Genomic DNA, 22,006 nt, shown 5'->3' with positions numbered 1-22,006 from the left:
GATAATGATAAAAGATAGATTGAGGAAGCTACAGTGTTACACTTGGATGTATTTAGAAAAACCTTAAATGAATTAGAATACTATCTTCCAAAAGATTTTTATAGTCTTTCTGATGCTAGAATAAAATTTGCAAGTCAAATGGACAAGGAAATGAAGAAAAGTGAATTGGTCAATCAATGCACCAACTTATCGTTGTTGAAGAGATAGATAGGCTGATTTTGCAAGCGAACAAAAAGGAATTCAAAAGCAAACACAAAGTTAACAGTATTATGGTTGGAAGAGTGGAGGAAATAAGAAAAGAAACTATTGAAATATGGAATAAATTTCTCACTGAGAACCGGCTAGTAGAATCTAATTCACAAGATCAAGCCACTCAGACAGAGAACCCTCTAGTACTTGATGAAGAAAAGATGGAGGATACACAAGATGTTGCAGAGCAACAAGTTCTGGATATAGTAGATGTTGAGCCTGATAAGGCAAAAGATAGATCAGTTGAGATAGAGGTTGGTTTACCAAGTGGTGACACCGGTGCGCATAAGGCACCCATAGAGGATAAAGGCAAAGCAGGGCAGAATGAGGTAGGGAAATAAGACAAGAGGAGAAGAAAAGTGTTAGAAACTCCAATCCTTATGGCAATTGACACTTCCAAAATTCAAAGCCAGGGGACTTTTCCTCAATTTAACATCAGTTTTTTCAAACCGTTTAATCAAATGTCTCTAAATGAAAGAATGATTGTTGTTGTTTCTCTTCAAGCTCAATCTAGTCAGGAGTTAGCACAATCTGAGTCCAAAGAGACGAAACTCATTAAGAAAATTGTTAAAGTCTTCAGCAGGTAGTTCCAGAATTACAACTTGATGTTGATATCGGTTCATTCGGTATGCTCCAACACTTAATAGATCGTATATCTACTCAATTTGATTCTTTGACCAAGGCTTCATCTAGGTAGGCTATGGAGAAATTCAAAGATGCAAGAATACAAACATTTTTGCAAATGATTGAAAGTGATAAGACCCAACTAGACAAAGAACTGAAATTAATTGATGAGGCTTTACATGGAAGGTGGTAAGATTTATAAGTTCTATCTAATTTTGACAAAATTTACTACTGAAATAGACAAATAGATAGATAATTGCAGAGGACAATTAGCCCAAATTTCTCAGGCATATGGTCCCACAGTAAACTTGACCGGAAATGTTGAAGGTCAAATTTTGACTCTTATGGGGTCCAGATTGGTAATCTGGAGAAGGAGAAGGACAAGATGCAGAGAAGGGCAGGTGAACTCCGGAACCTAGTTGGTCCTTGGTTAGACACCTTGGTGTGCCATAAGATGGAATATCTTAAGAATATGACTCAGGAGACACCAAGTGAGTTGCATGCAATAGAATTCCATGCTTATGTTCTGAACAATTTTGTCTCAATTTTTTGAAAAATTGTGGGTAGGTTGGAAAACCTATTTTGGATATCTTAAGTCTACATATGCAAATGTACTCAAGTATGTATAGATCTAGTCATCATCCGTTGTGTATACATGTACAGGGTAATTTTGATCCATACCCTATCTTTGACATTGTTGTCAAAGGGGGAGAGATAAGGTGAAAAATGTACAGTGTGAATGGAGTGTACAAATCTCTGTAGATTTTTGGGTTTTTGATCTAAGGGGGAGCCTTATAGTTCTTTCATTCTTAATCTGGTGTACAAGTTTTATAGGTTTCAACACTTGGCCATTTTTCACAGGTGTTGCTATCAATGCCAAAGGGGGAGATTGTTGGCAATTGACACTCATCTGGTGATTTCTTATGCTTGATTTATGGTTTAGGGTTGCCATTGATGGCAACTCTTCTTGGAGATTCGAACCAGTGGTCGTAATTCTTCTTATCTGGAAGCAGGAGTTAACCGGTAGCTAGTTAATCGATAAATCAGGATTATTCCAGTGCAGTTTTGGTCCGAAAATATTTCCAGTGATTGCGGTGATTTTGGTGACTAAGTTCGAGGTGAAAATGATGAGGCCGATATTGGTGAAGCATATTGGAAAATTGTTTGGGTCCGGTGATATGTTTTGTTAAATATTGAAGCCGACTTGGAGTTACACGTTACATTTTTGATAGCCGACTTGGAGGGTATTATTTTTGATATGACCGGATATATAAGATTGAATTGGTGATTGGTTTTTGGAGTATTACTATTGTGGTGATCCATTTTGGTGCGATTGAGTGTAGTTTCACGTGCGCATTTGATTCCTAGGTGATTTGGTAGTTGAATGAGATAGAAACAGAGCATATTGCAGAGCGAGTACAGTCAGAGATCTTGTGCTTAACCATAACTCATTCTTGCATTATTAGATGCTATTTCAAAGTTCTTTAATTGTATTTCCTCATTGTAATTAAATTGTAAGTCAGTGAGACTTCCCTGAAGGTTGTAGCCTTCTGGGTCATTGTAATTGAGCAGTGAGCTCTAGGCAATGAGCCTGAATGCAAGTGCATTCCCCATCTATGTAATATTTATGTACTCCTAGCCATAGTATATGAATATTGTGGGTTCCAGCCCCACTGTGGTTTTTCCCTTTCTTGGTTTCCATGTAAAAATTTCGATGTTGTGGATCTGTGGTTTATTTATTGTTTTCTTATGTTCTTTACTATTATACATTGCTAATCGGTGGATAAAGAATAATTTTTTGAGTGTAATCTTTGTAATGTTGAGAGCCTCTCTTCTACTTTCATTTTCCAAGGATCCCATAGTTTTGTGTTCCTTGTTCAAAGCCCAAGGTAGGTGCATGGAAGTGTGCCTCTTTTGAATCCCAATATCCTAAAATCTACCCTTCTTTCCTAAGAGCGACCAGGAAGAAGAAGGCTTTTGATTTCTCTTGGCTGACCTTTTGTCCTGAAGCTATTGAGAAAAAATATTAATATTAATATAAAGGAAAAGTAATAATATAATATATAGAAGAATTAGAAAGATTATTATTGATGAGAATGATATAATAAATATTTACAACAAATGAAAAAATAACTAAAATAAATTATAATTACTAAATATACTAAATAGTAAATATGGGACTATCTATTCACCTCATTTAAAAATAATAATCATAATAATAAGTATATTAATTATATAAAAGTTAAAAAAAATACAACAAAGAACCATAAAGCACAAAATTATCAAAAGGAATTAATGGTTTAAGAGAAATAAAATTGGAAAATTATTAAGAGAAATAAAAATCTAAAAGTGGTACATTATCTTTATAATTAATATTGAAAGCTAAAAATTCTTGTTGTAGACCCTATCTTGAGCTAATATCCTTTTTTCTTTATTGATTGCTCTAGATTCTCTCTAGCAAAACTCCAATTTGCATCTATTGGTCCCAAGACTCTAGTCACTTATTTTGAGAACTACAAGGCTTTATTACCATTCCTCATTTGTTTAACCTTTTTTTTTCCTCTTCAATGTTGATGCATGGAATCCATGGTCCCATGACCACTCCATTCTCCACCAAATAGGGATTGCTCTTTAGTATAACTCTTTTCTTAGGCACAACATTATTCATAATGATGTCCATCTAGTCCTTCAATGGATAGTCTCCCTTAGATAAAAGCTTCTACTAGTGCATTTATTTCCTCTTTTTGAACTCTTAAATCAAAGAGAATCCCCAATGAAGATTTATCTTATGTTTAAGTTAACCCTATTCTTGTGATGTGTTAAAGAAATTCTTTTGCTAACAATCATTGGTTAGAAAAGATCTGGTGATTTGAGCTCGGGTTTTAATCTTCAAGTGATTCTCCTTGATAGGCCCTCAACTGTGAATCCAATTGCACACTAGTGTCCATTGTTTGTGTTATTAATGAGGGAGATAAGCTAGAGAGATTTATGAAGTGGAAGGTGATGAATATCTTATAGATACATAAAATTAATTAAATTAATATCTAATTAATTATCCATGTTGGATAATTAATTAATTTAACTATGTTACCCCTTTTCTTTGCCCAAATTAATTAATTTCCCCTCTCCCTTTCTCCTAAAGTGAATTATTTCAATAAATCAAACTCAACCTTAGGGAATATTCCAATCTCCTTGCTAATTCCAATTAGTTAAATTAATCCACAATTAATTAAACTAGTTTTGTGATTCCTACAAGCCCACCTCTTAATCCTCCTCATTAAGCTAATTAACCTAAAGCCTAATCCCTGTTAGTATTTATTCAATTTTTAAATACTACACACCTACCCAAGTCCACATGTGACCCCCCTCATAAATGACTTGCACGCACAAGTCATTTTACTTCTCCACCTCACCTTTGACCAAGGGGTGCTCACACATGTGTGAGAATGCTCTTCCCCATGGAGCCACCCTACACCTTTTCCTTTTAGTCCACATGTCATAGCCCCCCTTTCCATAGCCCTTACTTTTTGCTATAAGTGTTTCCACTTGTCAACCTCATGGACTTCCAAAGATTTGCTCACACATGTGTGAGCAAATATTGCCCTCCTCCCAATGACAAGTTGTTCTTCCCAAGATGTGCTCACACATGTGTGAGCACACCTTACCCTCTTCCCAATGCCAAGTGTTCTTCCCAAGGGTTGGCCCTTAGTCCACATGTCATAAGGCTATGTGTCTTGACTACTTCATCTCCTTTCCTTCAATCTTAGCCCTTCACCATCCTTCCAATCTTGACCATCCATTTCAGATCTCTAAATTATATAAATTGGAGCCTTCATTCATCTCAAATAACCACTTCATTCCATATCTTTATGATGGCCATTTATCCACTTTTCATCATAGTTTTATGCTGCCCTTTTGGTTGCATATCCATTTCATTAGCATCCTTATGTTGTCAAATTGTGAGAACATAAATCATATCCATTATCCTAACACCCTTATCATGTCAAAATCATTATTCACCCATCCTTATGTTGTTATGTAAATGTGAGCAATCCACATTTCACCCTCCATCCAATCTCCCACTCGTCATTCGTCAATCTTGGAGCAATGAGGTTCATGAAGACGAGGAGTACAAGGAAGATCAAGTTGCATACGAAACGTCATGAGGGAAGTAACACTTTGTTTATTTTCCATATTTGTTTTATGCTAACGTTCTTCCTTGATATTGCTTTAAAATGGTTGAGTTCATTTGATTGACTAATCTTGCTAACCATTTTAGTGGTGATACATATCCAACCAGTAGCTATTGATGTTTTGTTTTTATTTTCTCATGACAATTCATAATGAATCACCAACCTAACATGACCACCATCACAATACATAATGAATGCATATTAATTGTCATCTCTCTAGTTGATGGCAAAACTCTTCTTTTCCTTAAGAGTTTTCATTGCTACTTGATTCCTATTATGATGCAAACTCACATCATTAGGTAGGATGGGGTGATGCTCATTATAAGCTAGCTAAGGGGCATCTCATTCATATTGGAAAATGGGTTGAAAGAGTCCCATGCATCACCATTGTTGTGTATAATGATCTTCACCTCATGGTTAATACCATAGTTTGCTAGATAGTTTTCTTCCTTATCCAATCCTATATAGGCATGTTGGATTGCATAATCTACTAGGAAATCTAAGATTAAACACACCTCTTGTAATATGTTTTCTATTTTTTAAATTGGAGAGCCTTTCCTCCCAATCACATTAAACAACACAATCAAATCTCCCTCAATTTGAATCATGTTAATTCAATATAGCTTGCATACTTGTAGGTCTAACATAAAAGTTTATGCTTGAACTTAATTGTAAATGCAACTTCTCAACTTCTCTAAAGTTGCTACAACACTTTTTCCTTATTTATCTCAAATAACACATCTTGCACCTTGTATGCTAAGGTTTCCTTATTTGCATTCAATTTGTAAGGGAAAGTTACCACTTGAACTCCAAATATAAATTATTGTTAGTACCACTTCTTAACATCTTCAAGACATCTACAACAAGTTTTCCTTCATCATCTCAAGTAACACATCCCACATATACTATGCTAAGGTTTCCTCTAATTGCTCCATCAAAATTCATCTTCATCTTATCTCTAAAAATAAATTACTACTTATCATTTGAATGCAAACTAATAAAATGTCAACTCTATAAAAAATTTCAAAAAACTATATTTATCGTTATCATTTAAAATACTTCACCTATTCTTCATATTTAAATTGAATTCCAGTAAAACCACAAATGAAAATTAAATTTACTCTAACCATTTTCAACAAACCTTTCTAGTCAATGGGCCTTTGGCTCGTGGTGAAATTGAATAGTTCTTAGGTTGGGGTCTCATGGGAGGGGCTTGGGCTCTATTTTTGTGGAAGAGGGAGTCCCATGAAGAAATTTTTTTTCTGCTACAAGATTATTTTGAATCTTCTCCAAAAAAATAGCAGCCCCTACTTTTTAGGCATGCAAATTTGAGTGGGTGCAAAAGGGGTGGGGCTAGAAATTGCTCCACTAGGGATGTTATTTGCCACTTGTCAAAAAATCTAAATTTAATTTCTATTAAAAAATAGTTTTGGAGGGAAATGAATTATTTTTATTTGTTTTTATTATGCACATCCTATAAAAGATATTCATGAGACCACCAACCTCCTTAAATTTAGGAGCTTAAATTTTTAAGCTGGACCACACTAAAAAATTCATGGAATAGAACCTAGCTGGTGAGACTTTTTTTAAAAAATTAAAATTGACCTTCCATGAATTTTGTAAAAAATTTGAATTGCTGTTGGTCCCATGAATTCATCAGCTTGAGTTTAAACTCCTAAATTTAAGTAATATGGTAAATAAATTTAATTTATTTTTTCAAAAATTCACATGATTCACAAGTTGCATAATTGGTTGCAAATAGAGGCACTGCAAGTAACATTCTGTCCAGTTCCAAAAACATCTTCAACAGTATCAGAACAGCTTCCTAAAAAATAGAACCTAGCTGATGAGAATTTTTTTAAAAAATTTAAAATTGACCCTCCATGAATTTTATAAAAAATTTGAATTGCTGTTGGTCCCATGAATTCATCAGCTTGAGTTTAAACTCCTAAATTTAAATAATATGGTAAATAAATTTAATTTATTTTTTCAAAAATTCACATGATTCACAAGTTGCATAATTGGTTGCAAATAGAGGCACTGCAAGTAACATTCTGTCCAGTTCCAAACACATCTTCAACAGTATCAGAACATCACTTCCCATATGATAAGTTTGGTGCTGTCATCCCAAAACTGGTGCATCGTCAGCATATATCCTTCCAAGAAGATATTTTAGAAAAGAGTGGCATCATAATTCTTCGGGGACATCTGTTTTATTTACCCGCGTTTCTGGAATAATCTAGAAAATCGCTCCTAAGAAACACCTGCAGTCGGCACTGCGTATAAAACCCTCTTGTCTTCTTTGATCACCTGTATTCGTTCGTCTTGTCTTCAAGAATTTTGCTGTTCATTTTTCTTGTTCTATTTATTAATTAAGAAAAAGAGGCAAAACAAGAAGCAAAAGCGGATTTGAAGAAACAGATCGGCGGTTTCATCGAAACAGAAAAGCGGTTTTCGTCGAAGCAGCTCGAGGTTTTTTAACCGTAGCGAATGTGTTGGATGATTGATTTGTAGTTTCTTTTGACTAACTTTTGTGTGCTGGTTTTTTCTCTAGATCAGAGGTACTCTTTGTATTTTTTATTTTTTTTCTTCTAGGTTTTCTTTGTCTGAATTTCTGTTTTCACTTGTAAAACAGGATATATGCTGTTTTTTTTTTCTTTTTGTTAAATCGGTACAAAAAACGACAACAAATAATAATTCAGATTACACTCTCAGCGCAAGAATTTTTTAGAATCTTACTGGGGCGACCTTGATGACGATAACTTTTAATAATACCTTCTAGAGTAATTGATCAGAAGTATTTGTCGATCTATTAAGACTTTCGGTCCGTTGGGCCTGTTAAAGTGTACAGGCATTGCTCTGATATTGGAATTGTCTGTGTTATGCTGTGCTCTTAGCTTTGTACCCTTCCCACCGGAAGTACCTTAGAAACAATTTTTGCAATATGAGTCTGAGAATTAGGCATAAACATGGTATGGATTTTCTACAGCACAATACAAAGAAATGATGACATCAGGAAAAATGGTTGGATTAAACTAGATCCTGGACATTTTTATGTATGTTTTTTTTGCCTTAGAAATAGCGGCATCAGATCTGTTGGATGAAGATTAAGGGAAATAAAAACCTTGGGAGCATCTCACAAATATGAATGAGGTCAAGTCTTTAGAAGAAGGCTCAGATCAAACTCAAACATGTTACGCAATCAGCAATATTATTTCAAGATCAGTTTGTCTAATATCATGGTAGGTATGAATTGTTCATTATTAAAACAACTAAATCAGCTATCAGCGTCATTTGGGTCTTCATAAAAACCATCATCATCATTTCTGACGTCATATGATGTAGGTAGACTATAAGAACACCAAGGAGTGCCATTGGCACTTGAACTAAAAGTATGTTGGCTATTTGACTGTTAAAAAAATGAATTGTTAGGCGGCGGAAGCATCCAAGTCAGCTAGCTGTGGCTCTATGGCCCACAATATTTGTTGACTCTTGTAGTCATTTTGTTTGTGCAAAAGAAGGTAAAATTTGAAATGCACGCAAACTAAATCTTCATTTTTTGATGACAATGGTTGTACTTTATTGAGGAGATGGATCATGCACAGGAATCCATTCAAATTATGATGAATTGCCAACCGGAGGAGGCAAAGTAGAGAGTTAGAGTTCTAAAATTATAAACTTCAATCTTGAAAAACATTATGTAAGTTTAGTGACAAGACTTCGAATGCTGAGGCTATAACTGTTGGAATTTTTGGCCATGGAAGTATCACCAATCGTGATCATCTTTATTATACTTGCCATGGAGAGTGGGAATAGTTTGGCCATTTCAGTGTATAAAATAAACAACTTCATTTGTGACTACATTGTCACAATTAGGACTAAGGAAGAGTTTAGCAAATGCTAAATTATACCTTTGCTAACTTCCGTATCTTTGTATGGTGCAGCCCTCTTCAGCAAAGGAAAGATTTTAGTTTTGGAGTATATTAGTATTAGTGCAAAGGCAAGAAGATGTAATGGGTGATCATTTTGTTACTTTGCTCTATAGGAATTGTGTGCATCTATTTGAATAAAATTTCTCGAGGACCTTGCTTATTCTCATTCATGATGGTCTTTCTCTTCTCAATCATTGAGTTGATGCCATTATATATTTAGTCTCGTGGACGTTAAAATAATCTCTTTTTCTTCTTCTATACCTCTCCTAGGCATGGCTTATTAATGTCAGTATAATGAATCGTATTCATGATGGGCTTGGTGAAACTAAAAATATTCCACAAAATCTGATTATGTGTTCTCTAGGATCTTTTTCTTAGCATTTGTTGGCCTTTTATTGTTAAATTGTTTCCATAGTAAACAAAGCTTGCTGATGGCCATGTTAGAAAATGCCTCTCTCACCTTCACAAGTCGTCTCACAAGACAATTCTTTGGGAGGTGAACTCTTTATTGTTAGCCTATCTAAAAATTGAACTGTAAAAAAAATGCAAACAAGGAAAACATACTAAATTGGAATTTTTTGTGGTATTCATTTGAATGTATGAGCTTATACATTTGACATCACATTTACTGCAAATCCAAATATATGTCCCACCACTTGAACATACCGTATTATACGAACATGCTTCCACAATGGTAAATTTGAGTCTGCTTTCAAGTGGGGTTGGCCCCTGGTGCTAGAACAGGTTGCCATTTTAATCCCTATGAAAACAAGTTTGGAAAACAACACATTCCAAACAAATTGAAACAAAACTTATGTGCTAACTCATTTAGATGGAGAAGAATGAAAAACAAAGTAAGGAATTTGGTTTTGGAAGAAAAATTGAATAAAAAAAAACAAAACTACTTATCTCCAATCCAAGAATTTTCATCCATGATCTCCTTGGCAATGAATGGTCTCGTATGAGTGTAGGAATAGCAGTTCAACTGCTCTGAAAACTTCAATGATCAATCTTCATCTCCATTTTGCGATAACAAGCAAGAGCGAAGTTTCAGCAAGTGTATTTGCTTTGAATATTTTGTTTTCAGAATGAAAGTTCGTTTCTGTGTTGCAAGGTGTTTAGAGGTCAATTTCTCACTTAGAGTTGATTGTTTTAGGTTGGATAGCTAACCTAGCAGGTCAAAAAGAAGGGAAACAGAAAAAAGAAAAAGGAAAAGAAAAATTTGCTGGGTTTCTTACAATGTTCTCTGCAGGTATTATCAGGCGCACTACAGTTCCTGAACTAGGACTTGGATATAGGCTGCTGTGGGTCTGTACAGGTAACAGAGTTAAGAACTTGATGCAAACAAATCAATACGCCAAATTTGACAATGCTAACAACCAGCTCACATGAGCTATGCAGCTTCAAGGAAAATAAATTAGAACCAATTAACATGGAACTGTATAACACTGTATAACTTTCAGGTAATTAAAAAATCAATCAAATTTTTAAAAATCTAAAGGAACAACACAAAAAATGGCTGGTAACTAGTTGACATTAAAAATTAATTATAGGTAAACAAACCTTAAGAAGAAAACAAAGAATCAACAACTTGCAAGAAACATACAGAATTCTAGAAGCAGATTTGAACACAGAATACATTAGAACACAGAAAAGTCGTAGATGGATGTATCAGAAACCTGTAAAGAGTCTAACATGCAAAATGAATACCTGGAGAATAAAATATGTAAGTAGTTTGTAAGTTTGTAACTTAAATAAAATAGAAGAAGAAACATACCACCTACTCTTTTAAGCACAGATATTTGCAGTCACAATCAGGATAATCGAACAAATGGTTGAGAATATTTTCAGAAGTTGACAATCACAAGAACAAATGAACAATCATTTGTAAAATCAAAGAAATATTAATATGTCCTACGGATGAATTTAGTGATGCACATTTCTTCATTTACCATTTATGCTTATTAGATATTATGCATCGTGAAGCAATTTTCTTTATAATATCAAAGGTATTATTGTTAGAGCCTATTTAAATGTTAACCAATTTTTCTGTTGGATGTTATGTAAATGGATAACCTTTATTCTTGTCAATTTCTATCATTGTTTAAACTTTCTTTTGAAAGCTTTACTTTTGAGCACAACTTTTCTGATGAAAAGTGAAATTTTAAGTAATTTTTAAAATTAAATTTAAGTGAGAAGCTTTCCTTGCATCTAGGCAAATTCAGAATTAGTAATATCTGCTATCTCCTTTGTAAACAACTTGGAATTAATACAAACAAATACAGTGATCATCAGGAAACAAGGTATTTTTGAATGTTATTTATGTTTTCTAATTTGGAGAAGATGCTTCAGTTTTTACAATTAGAATAAAAAGTTTGTATTAAATGAATTTAGCAATTTGAGTGGTTGTTGTGTTTTTAATATTTTATATGTTGCAGCCTTAAGGTGATATTATTGTCAAACTTGCAACTTGTCCATAACGTGTAGTTACACATGTAGCATAGTATATAGGGAAAACATTGCACCATGTAACTCTGATCTGATGTCTGGGTTCTTTGATTATAAAGATGTGTGATCACCCTGAGTGAAGAGGTTTTTTACATTTTTTTGGGTATGCTTTAAACTTTAGTAGTACAGTAACTTAGATTAAAATAGCTTGTCCTCTCTAAGAAGTATTAAGTGCCCGGAAACAAGAATCTTGGGGTTGTTACTGTGAACAGACATAGCTCTTTGTCAATAACAATTAATGAACTGAGGGTGTATTTGTCAATACATCCAGGTTTCACTTACTCAAAAGTAGACAGTTATGTTACCATTAAGACATGGAACTGAGAGCATTATATTAGGATTCATACCATAAAGGTCATGAGAGTTACAGAAGTATAAATACTAGGGGAATAGCAAGATTTGTTAAACCAAAAGAGATGCACAGAAAGGAACCAGAGAGCTTTTAAGTTTGAGGAGTGAAAGCTTCTGGGTTTTTACTTTTTGAGTGTAACTTTTTTGGTATTTATGCCTACTCAAGTTTAGGCTCACTGATTAGAAAATATTAACAAAGCAGTCAGGCATCGATTATGGTAAAGAAACAAACTAGGAGAGTCATCTGTTATGATATCTCATGGCGAGAATAAAATGAGTTTTTAAGGATAAAATTTCATAAACAAAGAGAAGAGTATGAGGGGATAATTTTGTTTCCAGCACAGTTTTGTTTTTGCCTGTCAGGGGTTAACTCATGAATTTCAAACCTCATCTTAATCAATAGATGAAGTGTAATGCCCCGCTAGGAATCCCAAAGGAATGACCACACAACTAAGCAACTAAGGAGTGAAATAATTTTTTTTTTTAAAGTTTAATTCACAATACGTGCTTTAATTACTACATTGCACATTAATTACACAAGCGGAAGACTAACACAAGAATTCCTAAAGGGTTACCAACGAAGAATAATACGGAAGGTTAAATTCCAAAATAAAGGTTAATCCAATTAACCATCAATTACTCATTCAACATAATAAACCATATTCATATAATAGATTACACCATTTAAAGATTGAAAGTATTACAATGTATATTACTCTTCAAGAAAGCATTTGTACAAAGCATAAGGATAACTGAGATAATAACATCCAATAACTTAAGATTACATTATTCATGAAATACATGGCTTCCAATAATACATATAAAATTTACATCATTACCAAATACGAGGTTACATAAATCCATTGATACAAATGACCACGTAGGTCTCAAAAGTACAATAATCTCCAACATGAGATGATACACGAATCACAAACCACAGGAATACTTGTGAAGCCAATCCTCGCATGAAGGCATGAACAAATACATCCGATGGGAAGTGACACTACCACCCGACCATGTGATCCCAAAACGGAACCACCCCACTGTGCTAAGAGATTGCAGAAGACCCTCAAGCAAGCACAAGCAAAACATGGTTGACAATACAAGTGTGACTCCACAATACTCTAGGTGAACTCAACATCACAATACACTAGTGACCCTAAAGGGAGAGTGTCATCGCATAGCTTATGATGTTTACCCTAGGTAGGCCTCCATAGGTCCTGGCCCCCAACTTGGGTTATCCTGGTAACCTTTCCCGAACCCCTGGTTCCATCTAAGTTTCATGTGGACCCTACCGACCCTTCGTGAAGACAAGGTGGTCGGTTTGCCATTCCAGGCCTTCCCACTACATCTTGAGCCTTTACGAGCACTCAACCATGTGCGGGGTACAATATCTTATTTAATGTTAAAATCTACCCACCCCCTAATCAATACTTTCGAGGGCTTATCCAGCCAACCACTTCGAGCGCGACCCCCACTTGAAAGCCACTCTCTCATAGGACACTATACGAACATGGTCACTCTACGAGGACCCTATGGCGAAACAGATAGCCATAAACATTGACAAGAATTTGCAACAAAATAAGCCCCTTGCAAGAAATGCCAAAATTCACTAAGACCGTACTCAAACAATTTTTTGAAATTAATAACATCATATACACTTGCAATTCAACATTTAAAAATTTAGGAAAACACAACCATATTGATTAAGAGAAATTCAAGTCATCATTAATCTAATAAGACTAGAAATTTAACTAATCACAAATAATCAATTTATCTTTTTTCAATTTGAATAAGCAAAAGTCATAATAATTTTAATGAATAAAACACCCCATATTAAATAATACATCTATCATTTAATTTATAAATAAAACAATTTCTTAAAACTATTAATATATTAATAGAAATTAATGTATATATATATATAAAATAATAATAATTAATAATAATTAATAATTATTAATTAACTCTAATATTATTTTTATTTTATTTTTAAATAATAAAAAAATAAATTAAAAAAAAGCTTAATCGTTTAATTTTGTGGGTCCACGAGGGGCAACTACTACCACATAGTAGTGGTCCTAGGTCCAACTCACAACTGGGAATGAGGGTATCTACGGGCACACGCAAACTGGTAGCCAACTCTACTTGCCACCTATCCGCCTGCTTAGCAGACGCGAGCCCGCATCACTCCACAATGGAGGAAGAAATGAAAGAATCAGAAGCACCGGAGTCAAAAAGTACAGAGATTGGAATACCACCCAACACACCTGCAGTCTCGATCACTGTACCCTGGTGCTCGGCCTAGCGATCATCAACCACTGCAAAAACTCTATGGGATCTACCTGCATCCCCCACTGTCGGCTCTAATGCTGCTCACCTCTGACTACCTGTTTGATGAGAACGTTGAGGGCACTGAGCGACTATGTGGCCAACCTGACCACAAGAGAAGCAAGCTCCCCTACTAGGTCCTCTACCTCCAGACGGCCCACTGGATTGCTGGAAACTACCCCTACTAGGGGCCTGAGACGCACCCTGAGAGGACTGCCCTAGGAAACTCTGCCTACTCCTTTGCTAGTTCCTATTCTTCTTATGCTTTGAGTTGCCACCCTGTTGGCCCTGAAATTGCTTCGACCTCGGTTGAAAACTCTACTGCTACTGCCCACCCTTAGCGGGTGCCTAAGAACTCCTAAAAGGTGCAGCAGTCTGGGACTGATTCCCTCTAACTCTGGATCCACCGAAAGGCACACTCCCAATCTGCACTCCAAACTGACCGCCATGAGCACAGCTAAGATTCTGCTCCACCAGCCTGGCTTTCGCCATGACTATCTCTACTAAAATAGGCTCAAACACTCTCACTCCTCCACTGATGCGGTCATTTAGACCCCTCAAGAAGTGCTGAACTAGCATTGCCTCAAGTTTAGATCGGTGTTTCGCCATGCATCCGTATGGCAGTAACACCAAGGCCAGATGCACCATCATGCATCTTGAGAGTTTTGCTTCTATCTGGTGGCGGTTGGAGGAGGAGAGGATCGGTTTGAACATTAGCACCGTGTCTTGGGAGATTTTCCTGGAGAGATTCAGGGCACGCTTTCTCTCACCTCAGTGGAGATAGTCTCGGGCAGATGAGTTTTATGCTTTATGCCAGTTTGGCATGTTTGTCGATCAGTTTGAGCATAGGTTTTATGAGCTCAAACAGTATGCTGGTATTGGAAATGACGAGGGGTCTAAATGACCGCTTCAGTGGAGGAGTGAGAGTGTGAGCCTATTTCAGTAGGGATAGCCGTGGCGAAAGCTAGGCTGGTGTAGCAAAATCTTAGCCATGCTCATGGCGGTCAGTCTGGAGTGCAGATTGGGAGTGTGCCTTTTGGTGGATCCAGAGTTAGAGGGAATTAGTCCTAGACTGCTGCACCTTTTAGGAGTTCTCAGGCACCCACTAAGGGTGGGCAGTAGCAGCAGAGTTTTCAGTCAAGGCCGAAGCAGTTTTAGGGCCAGCAGGGTGTCAACTCTCAGCATAAGAAGAATAGGAACTGGCAGAGGAGTAGGCAGAGTTTCCTAGGGCAGTCCTCTCAGGGTGCGTCTTAGGCTCCTAGTAGGGGTAGTTTCCAGTAGTCCAGTGGGTCGTCTAGTTTTAGAGGACCTAGTAGGGGAGCTTGCTTCTCCTGTGGTCAGTTTGGCCACATAGCCGCTTAGTGCCCTCAGCGCTCTCATCAGACAGGTAGTCAAAGGCCAGCAACGTCAGAGCCGACAGTGGGGGATGCAAGTAGATCCCATAGAGTTTTTGCGATGGTTGATGACCGCTAGGCCGAGCACCAGGGTACAATGATCGAGACTGGAGATGTGTTGGGTGGTATTCCAATCTCTGTAATTTTTGACTCCGGTGCTTCTGATTCTTTCATTTCTTCCTCCATTGTGGAGTGGTGCAGGCTCGCGTCTGCTAAGCAGGCGGATAGGTGGCAAGTAGAGTTGGCTACTGGTTTGCGTGTGTCCATAGATACCCTCATTCCCAATTGTGAGTTGGACCTAGGACCCTTTGTTACTTCAGTTGACCTTTGAGTCATTCCTTTGGGGTTCCTGGCGGGGCATTACATGAAGTCACAGGAAATATATGTTTTCTGTCTGTTCCTGCCATTTCTTTGATTGTGAATTTACAAGGCATGTCGTCTTGTAAGGCTTTATGCATTGTAAATGCTCATAACTTGGCACGATTTTCAGAATATTTCTGTTGGTTTTTATCAGCTTCAATGCCCATTAATGTATTCTGAAACATTTGATATAGCAAAACAAGAAATTTTCTGTAATACTAAACGAGAAAAATCAAAAACAATTTATTCTTGTAGCGGTGTGTTTAGAATCTTGAGCTGCAGGTTTTCAAGTACCAAAGCTTTCAACAAGTGGATGGGCGGCAAACTACCTACCAGGCCACCATACCACACTTTGACTGCAAGCAGAAATAGCTATGTCCAAGTGCTTATACTGCTGCAGTCTACAGTGCCCCCATTCCTCACAATGGTTAACTTTGTTTCTTGCCTTATCTTGATTTTTTGTTTTTCCCTCTCGTCATGTGCTTGATCTGTTTCTTCTCTTTTCTTTCACCAGAAATGGAGGTCCTGTCCCTGAACTATCGCATCTGGGCGGATTGCCTCGATCTCTTTGGGTGTGAGACTGCATCAAGTGGCCGTGCGGCAAAGCTTATGTTCCTGGACTCAAACAAATTAGTTTCAAACTGCAACCTGACAACTCTTCAAAGTTGTAATTACTGAAGATTTATTCAGGAGATGATTCCGTTTCCAGTTGGACTTACTTAAATTGTTATGCATGCTGTATCATCCATGGAAAATTGGAGTGAATGAAGCTGTTCATGAATATGCTTGGGTTTTGTGCTTGCTGACTTGGATTGCTATGCAGCACTGTGATCAGAGTGGGGCAATTCAAAGAGATTTGGCCGGTGTTTGTAGATGGATGCTGACCAATGGCTGCAATGTTGGAATTTATCTAGAACTGGAAAACTGACTTTAAACTACTTCTTATGCAGGTACAGGGCTGTGAACAATGTGTCCAAGTATGGAGGTTCTTCCTGAGCATTTGGCCACAAAAGGATGTGATGAGCCTTTAGAACTTGTCTCAACTTAAAAAATGAGGGATATGCAATCAGTGAATGAAAATCTTGAAAAGCTAGATGTAGGATATGGGCAATATGGGTGAGTAAGCCACTGTATTTGTGTGAATTTTAAAAATATATATGGATACACTTTAAAATTTAGTCTATACTTATGATTTTTATATGTGCAAATTGTAAACAAGAGAACAAACTACTAGTTTCTACAACATTTGTTACAAGTCCTTCCTTTTTGGTGTTGTCATGTATGATATATCTGAACTGGTTTACAGGTCATATACAGAGTAAGTTGCAGACTTGTTGGTAGCTAACACATTTATATCAAAAATAATAATTTGATACTCATAAAACAAATAAGGAGGCAGTGTATAACATTGTATTGAATGGTACAGCATTGGCCCTGTAGGTAATTGTTCATATTTTTGTGTGGCGCTAATGAACTTAACTACAAAGTTAGTAAGAACTAATTAATTCTTTAGACTAAAACCCGTCTATATGTTAAATTCTTGTGATTCTTATGGCTTTATGTGTCCTCCATACAAAGAAATGAAATTCCATGTCTTAGTTGCTAGTTTTAACTACAGTTAGCATGCACTTTCAGAGCACTTCAATACTGTTTATTTCATCTTTCTCTATGAATTAGTTGGTAAGTACCAAACTTTTTTTTTTAATGGGTAAACGCTTTTAATCCAGAGCTATGAACCGGTGGGATTTGAACCTTGATGGCAAGAACAACAACACAACTTAACCATCACAACATGCCACTATTGGCGTTGTAAGTACCAAACTTAATACTGCTTTTATTGGTCCTTTTGATGACAGTTGTTCCCATCATAGACGGAGGTGTAGTATCAGGGCCCCATGTTGCAACGAGATCTTTGATTGCAGACATTGCCACAATGAGGCAAAGGTATAGACTTCCATAGTCTGTTTGTAAATGGTTGTTATGGTCTTTTCTATTCATTCTATGAATTCAAAATGTGTTTTAATGGTTCAAAATGTTTTTACAGAATGCTGTGAATGTTAATCCACAAGAGAGTCACGACATTCCTCGTCATGAGGTGCAGCAGGTAATGCTGCTTTTCCATTTGAGTGAAGCGCCTTTCTATTTGAGTGAGATTTAGCTTTGCACCATGTACATTTTTTGCAATTGGTTTATATATGGGGCTTAGCTGCAAGTTACAATGCTTGTTATTGCTTTTTCAGGTTATCTGTTCAGTATGTGGCACTGAACAAGATGTAAGTGCCTAACCTTTGGTATAATTTTGTGGGCTGATAATAAAATGTGCTTTTCCTAACTTGTTTAATCTCTTATGACTTTTTGATGAACTCAGGTTAAGCAAATATGTGTCAACTGTGGGGTGTGTATGGGCAAATACTTCTGTGAGATCTGCAAGTTCTATGACGATGATGTAAGTCCACTGTCCACATTATTTGTCACCTAGTTTGATTATGGAATATTCTTCAGACTTATTGAAAAATTCCCACCTGTTATATTTGGGAATTTGGTTGGGGTATGGACTGAACATGACCTTGTTGATTGATCTTTCAGCTCTCAAAGCAGCAATACCACTGTGATGGTTGTGGTATTTGTAGGTGAGTTTCTATTACTCACATTATCTCAGGTTTCATGTATTTTGGGTGATTATAGTTGAAGTATGTGATCTTCTTAGGTCTAAATGTTTCTGGTAATTACTTTTGTACAGAACTGGGGCACGAGATAATTTCTTCCACTGCTACAAATGTGGTATGTATATTGTAAATGAGAATTGTTTGCAGTCCGTTTTTTCATCTCATTACTAGCCTTGTTTCATGGAAATCATATCTTTTGCATAACGATGTATTATATGCTGTGAGTCTCAACATATCACTCTCTTTCTTTTTAAGGTTGCTGCTATTCAGTTGCATTGAAGGATTGCCATCCGTGTGTAGAAAGAGCAATTCATCATAACTGGCCAGTTTGCTTTGAGGTGGGTTGTGTGTGGATATCTTTTTGCCTGTGTATCTGATTACATAGATGGAATTTGAAATAGTTAATTGATGATATTGTAATACATCATTGAATTTCTGATATCTGAAATCTCTGTATCGATTTATTCATTTGTAGTTTTTTTTCGAATCTACAAGGGATATTAGTGTACTCCCATGTGGCCATACCATTCATATGGACTGTCTGAAGGAGATGCATCAGCATCTGCAGTAAGTTTCGCTCGTAACTTTCAGGCTTATGTTCTCTTTAACATGGTGGCAAGTCTGGATTGTTTCACGAGTATTTGTGAAGGCTTTTGTCTAACATATTTCATTTTATTCTTGGTATTTTGCAGGTTTTCATGCCCTGTTTGCTCCAAATCAGTTTGTGACATGTCAAGAGTATGGGAAAAACTTGATGAAGAGGTAATTTAACTTTCTAATGTAGTAATTTTTTTTTCAATATCTATTAATATAGCATGGTTTTCTAGGAAAAATATGAGGAATTTTTTTTTTCTGCCGAGTTGATTTATGTTATTAAAAACCTAAAATTCCTCCTATGTAACAGTATTACTGAAAATGGAATATATGAAAATTTCAGGTTGCAGCAACACCAATGCCCGCATCCTACCAGAATAAGAAGGTATCTTAACAGATGAATTTGAACTGTCTATGCTTACTTCGCTGAATAACATCTGGTTTATTTCCATAGGCTAGACTATTAAACTTGATTTAAGGCTTAATATTAATACTGAAGTGTCACTGCAATGGGATTTACCCGTTGATTTCTTTTGATAGAAGGTTTGGTTGCAGATTTTAACTCGCTCTTTCATTTGAATCATAGACTTACAAAGAATGAAAACTATTCTTTATTTTATATTTCATATTTGTTAACAAGTTAATACTTTTCATTTATTACTTTTGCACTGTCTATAACACTCGAATCTAATGTGGGTAAACATATGTTAGTGGGAACATTGTTTTTTAACAGGTATGGATTTTATGCAATGACTGTGGCACTACTTCAGAAGTCAAATTTCATATTGTCGCACACAAGTGTGCAAATTGCAACTCGTACAATACACGGCAGACTAGAGGCTGCTCTCCTTAAAACGTGTCATACCTAATGGCATTGCTTTTATATTTTGGTGTTGACCTGCCTGAGGTCTAGCTTTCTTGCAACACGAAATTCAGTTGAAGTCTGAAGTCAGAAGTCATGCTGTCATGGTGGAAACTGCTTCTTTAGTTTTTGCCATGGCCATCTCTGCTATAGTGTATGTTGTAATGCATACATTTAAGAAAGTGCAACATTGCCAATGTCCTACAAAGATTTCTTGCGGCAGAATTGTGTAAGCAGCATTTGTAGTATAGGTCTGTGAACATATATTAGACCTGCTAGGACAACTTGAGGGATTTGCATTGCAGGTCTAAGAACATATGTGAGACCTGTTAGGGAGAAAAGCTTAAATAGAGTTTTCTGGTATGACACACATGCTATGATAGCATTGTAATCCCTGTACACTGTAAAATCTTTAAGCTGATTGAAGCATTTGGTTTGTAGATTTGGGTGCTTGATTCTTTTTTGTGAAATATTCTTGGGTTTTATGTTGGAATCCATGTTGCCTGTTTGAGTTTATGTGAAGTTGTTTGCCGAGTTTTTGTTTCCCAGGTTTGCCATGGACGGGTCTGGTCAAATCATATAAATATACCATAATTTACGTAAGTTTACTAAATTAAATGAATTTTAAGAAGTTTAAAAATTCCAGCTGTGTGGGCAATGTTTAAAGTCGAAATGTTGGGTACTCTAGGGGAAAGGTCCAGTAGTTGTGCACCCTAACTTTGCGCTTCTCAAAATCCTACTTGGAAATTTCAAATCACTCCGATTTTTTTACAGCAGCTTACTTGGCAAGTCCCCTGCTTATAACTAAGGTTTCAGGGCCACATCATCAAATATGATGCCACATCAGTATGCTTTTTGCCAAGGTGTCCAAAACAGCCCCCCAAAAAAGTGAGACCAATAGGCGTGCAAAAGAGACCCCAATAGTTGTGCAGATGACATGGCATCACCTGATTGGTTACTTTTTACAATATTAGTACATTTCTTAACAATTATTGGTACATTTCCTAACAAATTTTGGTACATTTCCTAACAAAAATTGATATTTTTTGTTTCAAACAATAGGTTTTATTTGTTCAATTTTTGGAACAAAAGGTATCAACAACCCTCACAATAATTGGTACGTGTTCAACTACTGGATCCTTTCCTATATATTAAATGTTTCCATAAAGTTCTGGAGGATTCCCGAACATTTATGCACTCCCAGATTTAAAATTTCAATTATCTATAAAGCACGCTAGATGGGTTTAACTAAACTACAAGATACATTACAAACTTTTTCCTCAAGAGGTTCACATACAAATTGCATATCCTTTCACACTCTTTGTTCCTCTTTATCAAAATGATATTCATACGACCCATTTGAATATTTTATTAGGTAACTAAAAAGCGTTATTTTGAAAGCATAATGTAAAATGCTATACTAACATTTTTCTTCTCTTGAATAAAGTTAATTTCCTTTATTTGGAACCATGAAATAATAAGAATGAATCAGAATTTATACAACCTTATATGGATGACATGAGTTGCTGAACCATACATCGTGTACTTCTGCTTTTCATTATTTCATAACATTTGTCATACTAATCTTATCACAATTAGCAATTGATATCGAAAACTTCAACCTTAATAGTTATGAGGGGAAATAAAAAGCACTTACACCACCTTTACTCCTTTTTGAAAATAAAAAAGAAAAACCCAAAAATTAAATGCATAGAATTGCAAGACAAAAAACTGTCTTTTGACTGAGGTCAACAATATATGGGAATGATTGTCCACTTCCCTTGTGGGTTCCTGCTTGAAAAAGGGTGAATCTTTTCACATTGTTATAGATATGCTGAATAATTAGAGGTTGGAGGAGGTTGATTGGCACTTGGCTGTGGTGGGCAGACAGATCTTTTATTTGAGGGATTCTTTGGAGTCATTTTACATTTGCTATGTTCCT

The 22,006-nt window shown here is 36.1% G+C and overlaps 1 protein-coding gene across 5 annotated transcripts; it reads left to right on the top strand.

Annotated features, from left to right (window-relative positions):
- The first annotated feature begins 7,150 nt into the window (after positions 1-7,150).
- Positions 7,151-20,504, top strand: LOC131061073 (probable E3 ubiquitin-protein ligase RZFP34). Of its 5 annotated transcripts, none has more exons than XM_059219979.1 (13): positions 7,151-7,538; positions 16,893-17,058; positions 17,799-17,886; positions 17,987-18,046; positions 18,183-18,215; positions 18,311-18,388; positions 18,529-18,572; positions 18,683-18,723; positions 18,864-18,946; positions 19,084-19,175; positions 19,301-19,370; positions 19,546-19,587; positions 19,936-20,504. In XM_059219979.1, exons 2-13 carry the CDS (start codon positions 16,994-16,996, stop codon positions 20,053-20,055), a joined length of 816 nt encoding a protein of 271 aa, XP_059075962.1. In that variant the 5' UTR covers positions 7,151-7,538; positions 16,893-16,993; the 3' UTR covers positions 20,056-20,504. The 5 variants fall into 5 exon arrangements, with proteins under 5 accessions (XP_059075962.1, XP_059075963.1, XP_059075964.1 ...); XM_059219978.1 differs by lacking the exon at positions 7,151-7,538 and adding an exon at positions 14,568-16,369 and having other exon boundaries at positions 16,457-17,058; XM_059219981.1 differs by lacking the exon at positions 7,151-7,538 and having other exon boundaries at positions 14,566-17,058; positions 19,914-20,504.
- Positions 20,505-22,006: the final 1,502 nt, after the last annotated feature.

This window comes from Cryptomeria japonica, chromosome 4, assembly GCF_030272615.1.
Source record: "Cryptomeria japonica chromosome 4, Sugi_1.0, whole genome shotgun sequence".
Classification (NCBI taxonomy): domain Eukaryota; kingdom Viridiplantae; phylum Streptophyta; class Pinopsida; order Cupressales; family Cupressaceae; genus Cryptomeria; species Cryptomeria japonica.
Note: the sequence above shows the minus strand (reverse complement) of the source record. Positions and strands in the feature narration are given on the sequence as shown.

Bases quoted from the DNA above. Each gene is read 5' to 3' on its own strand.
- LOC131061073 (XM_059219979.1), top strand. From the start codon at position 16,994: ATGAGGGATATGCAATCAGTGAATGAAAATCTTGAAAAGCTAGATGTA. The intron at 18,389-18,528 runs GTAAGTCCACTG...TTGATCTTTCAG, and splicing joins GCAAGTTCTATGACGATGAT to CTCTCAAAGCAGCAATACCA. The intron at 18,724-18,863 runs GTATGTATATTG...TTTCTTTTTAAG, and splicing joins CTTCCACTGCTACAAATGTG to GTTGCTGCTATTCAGTTGCA.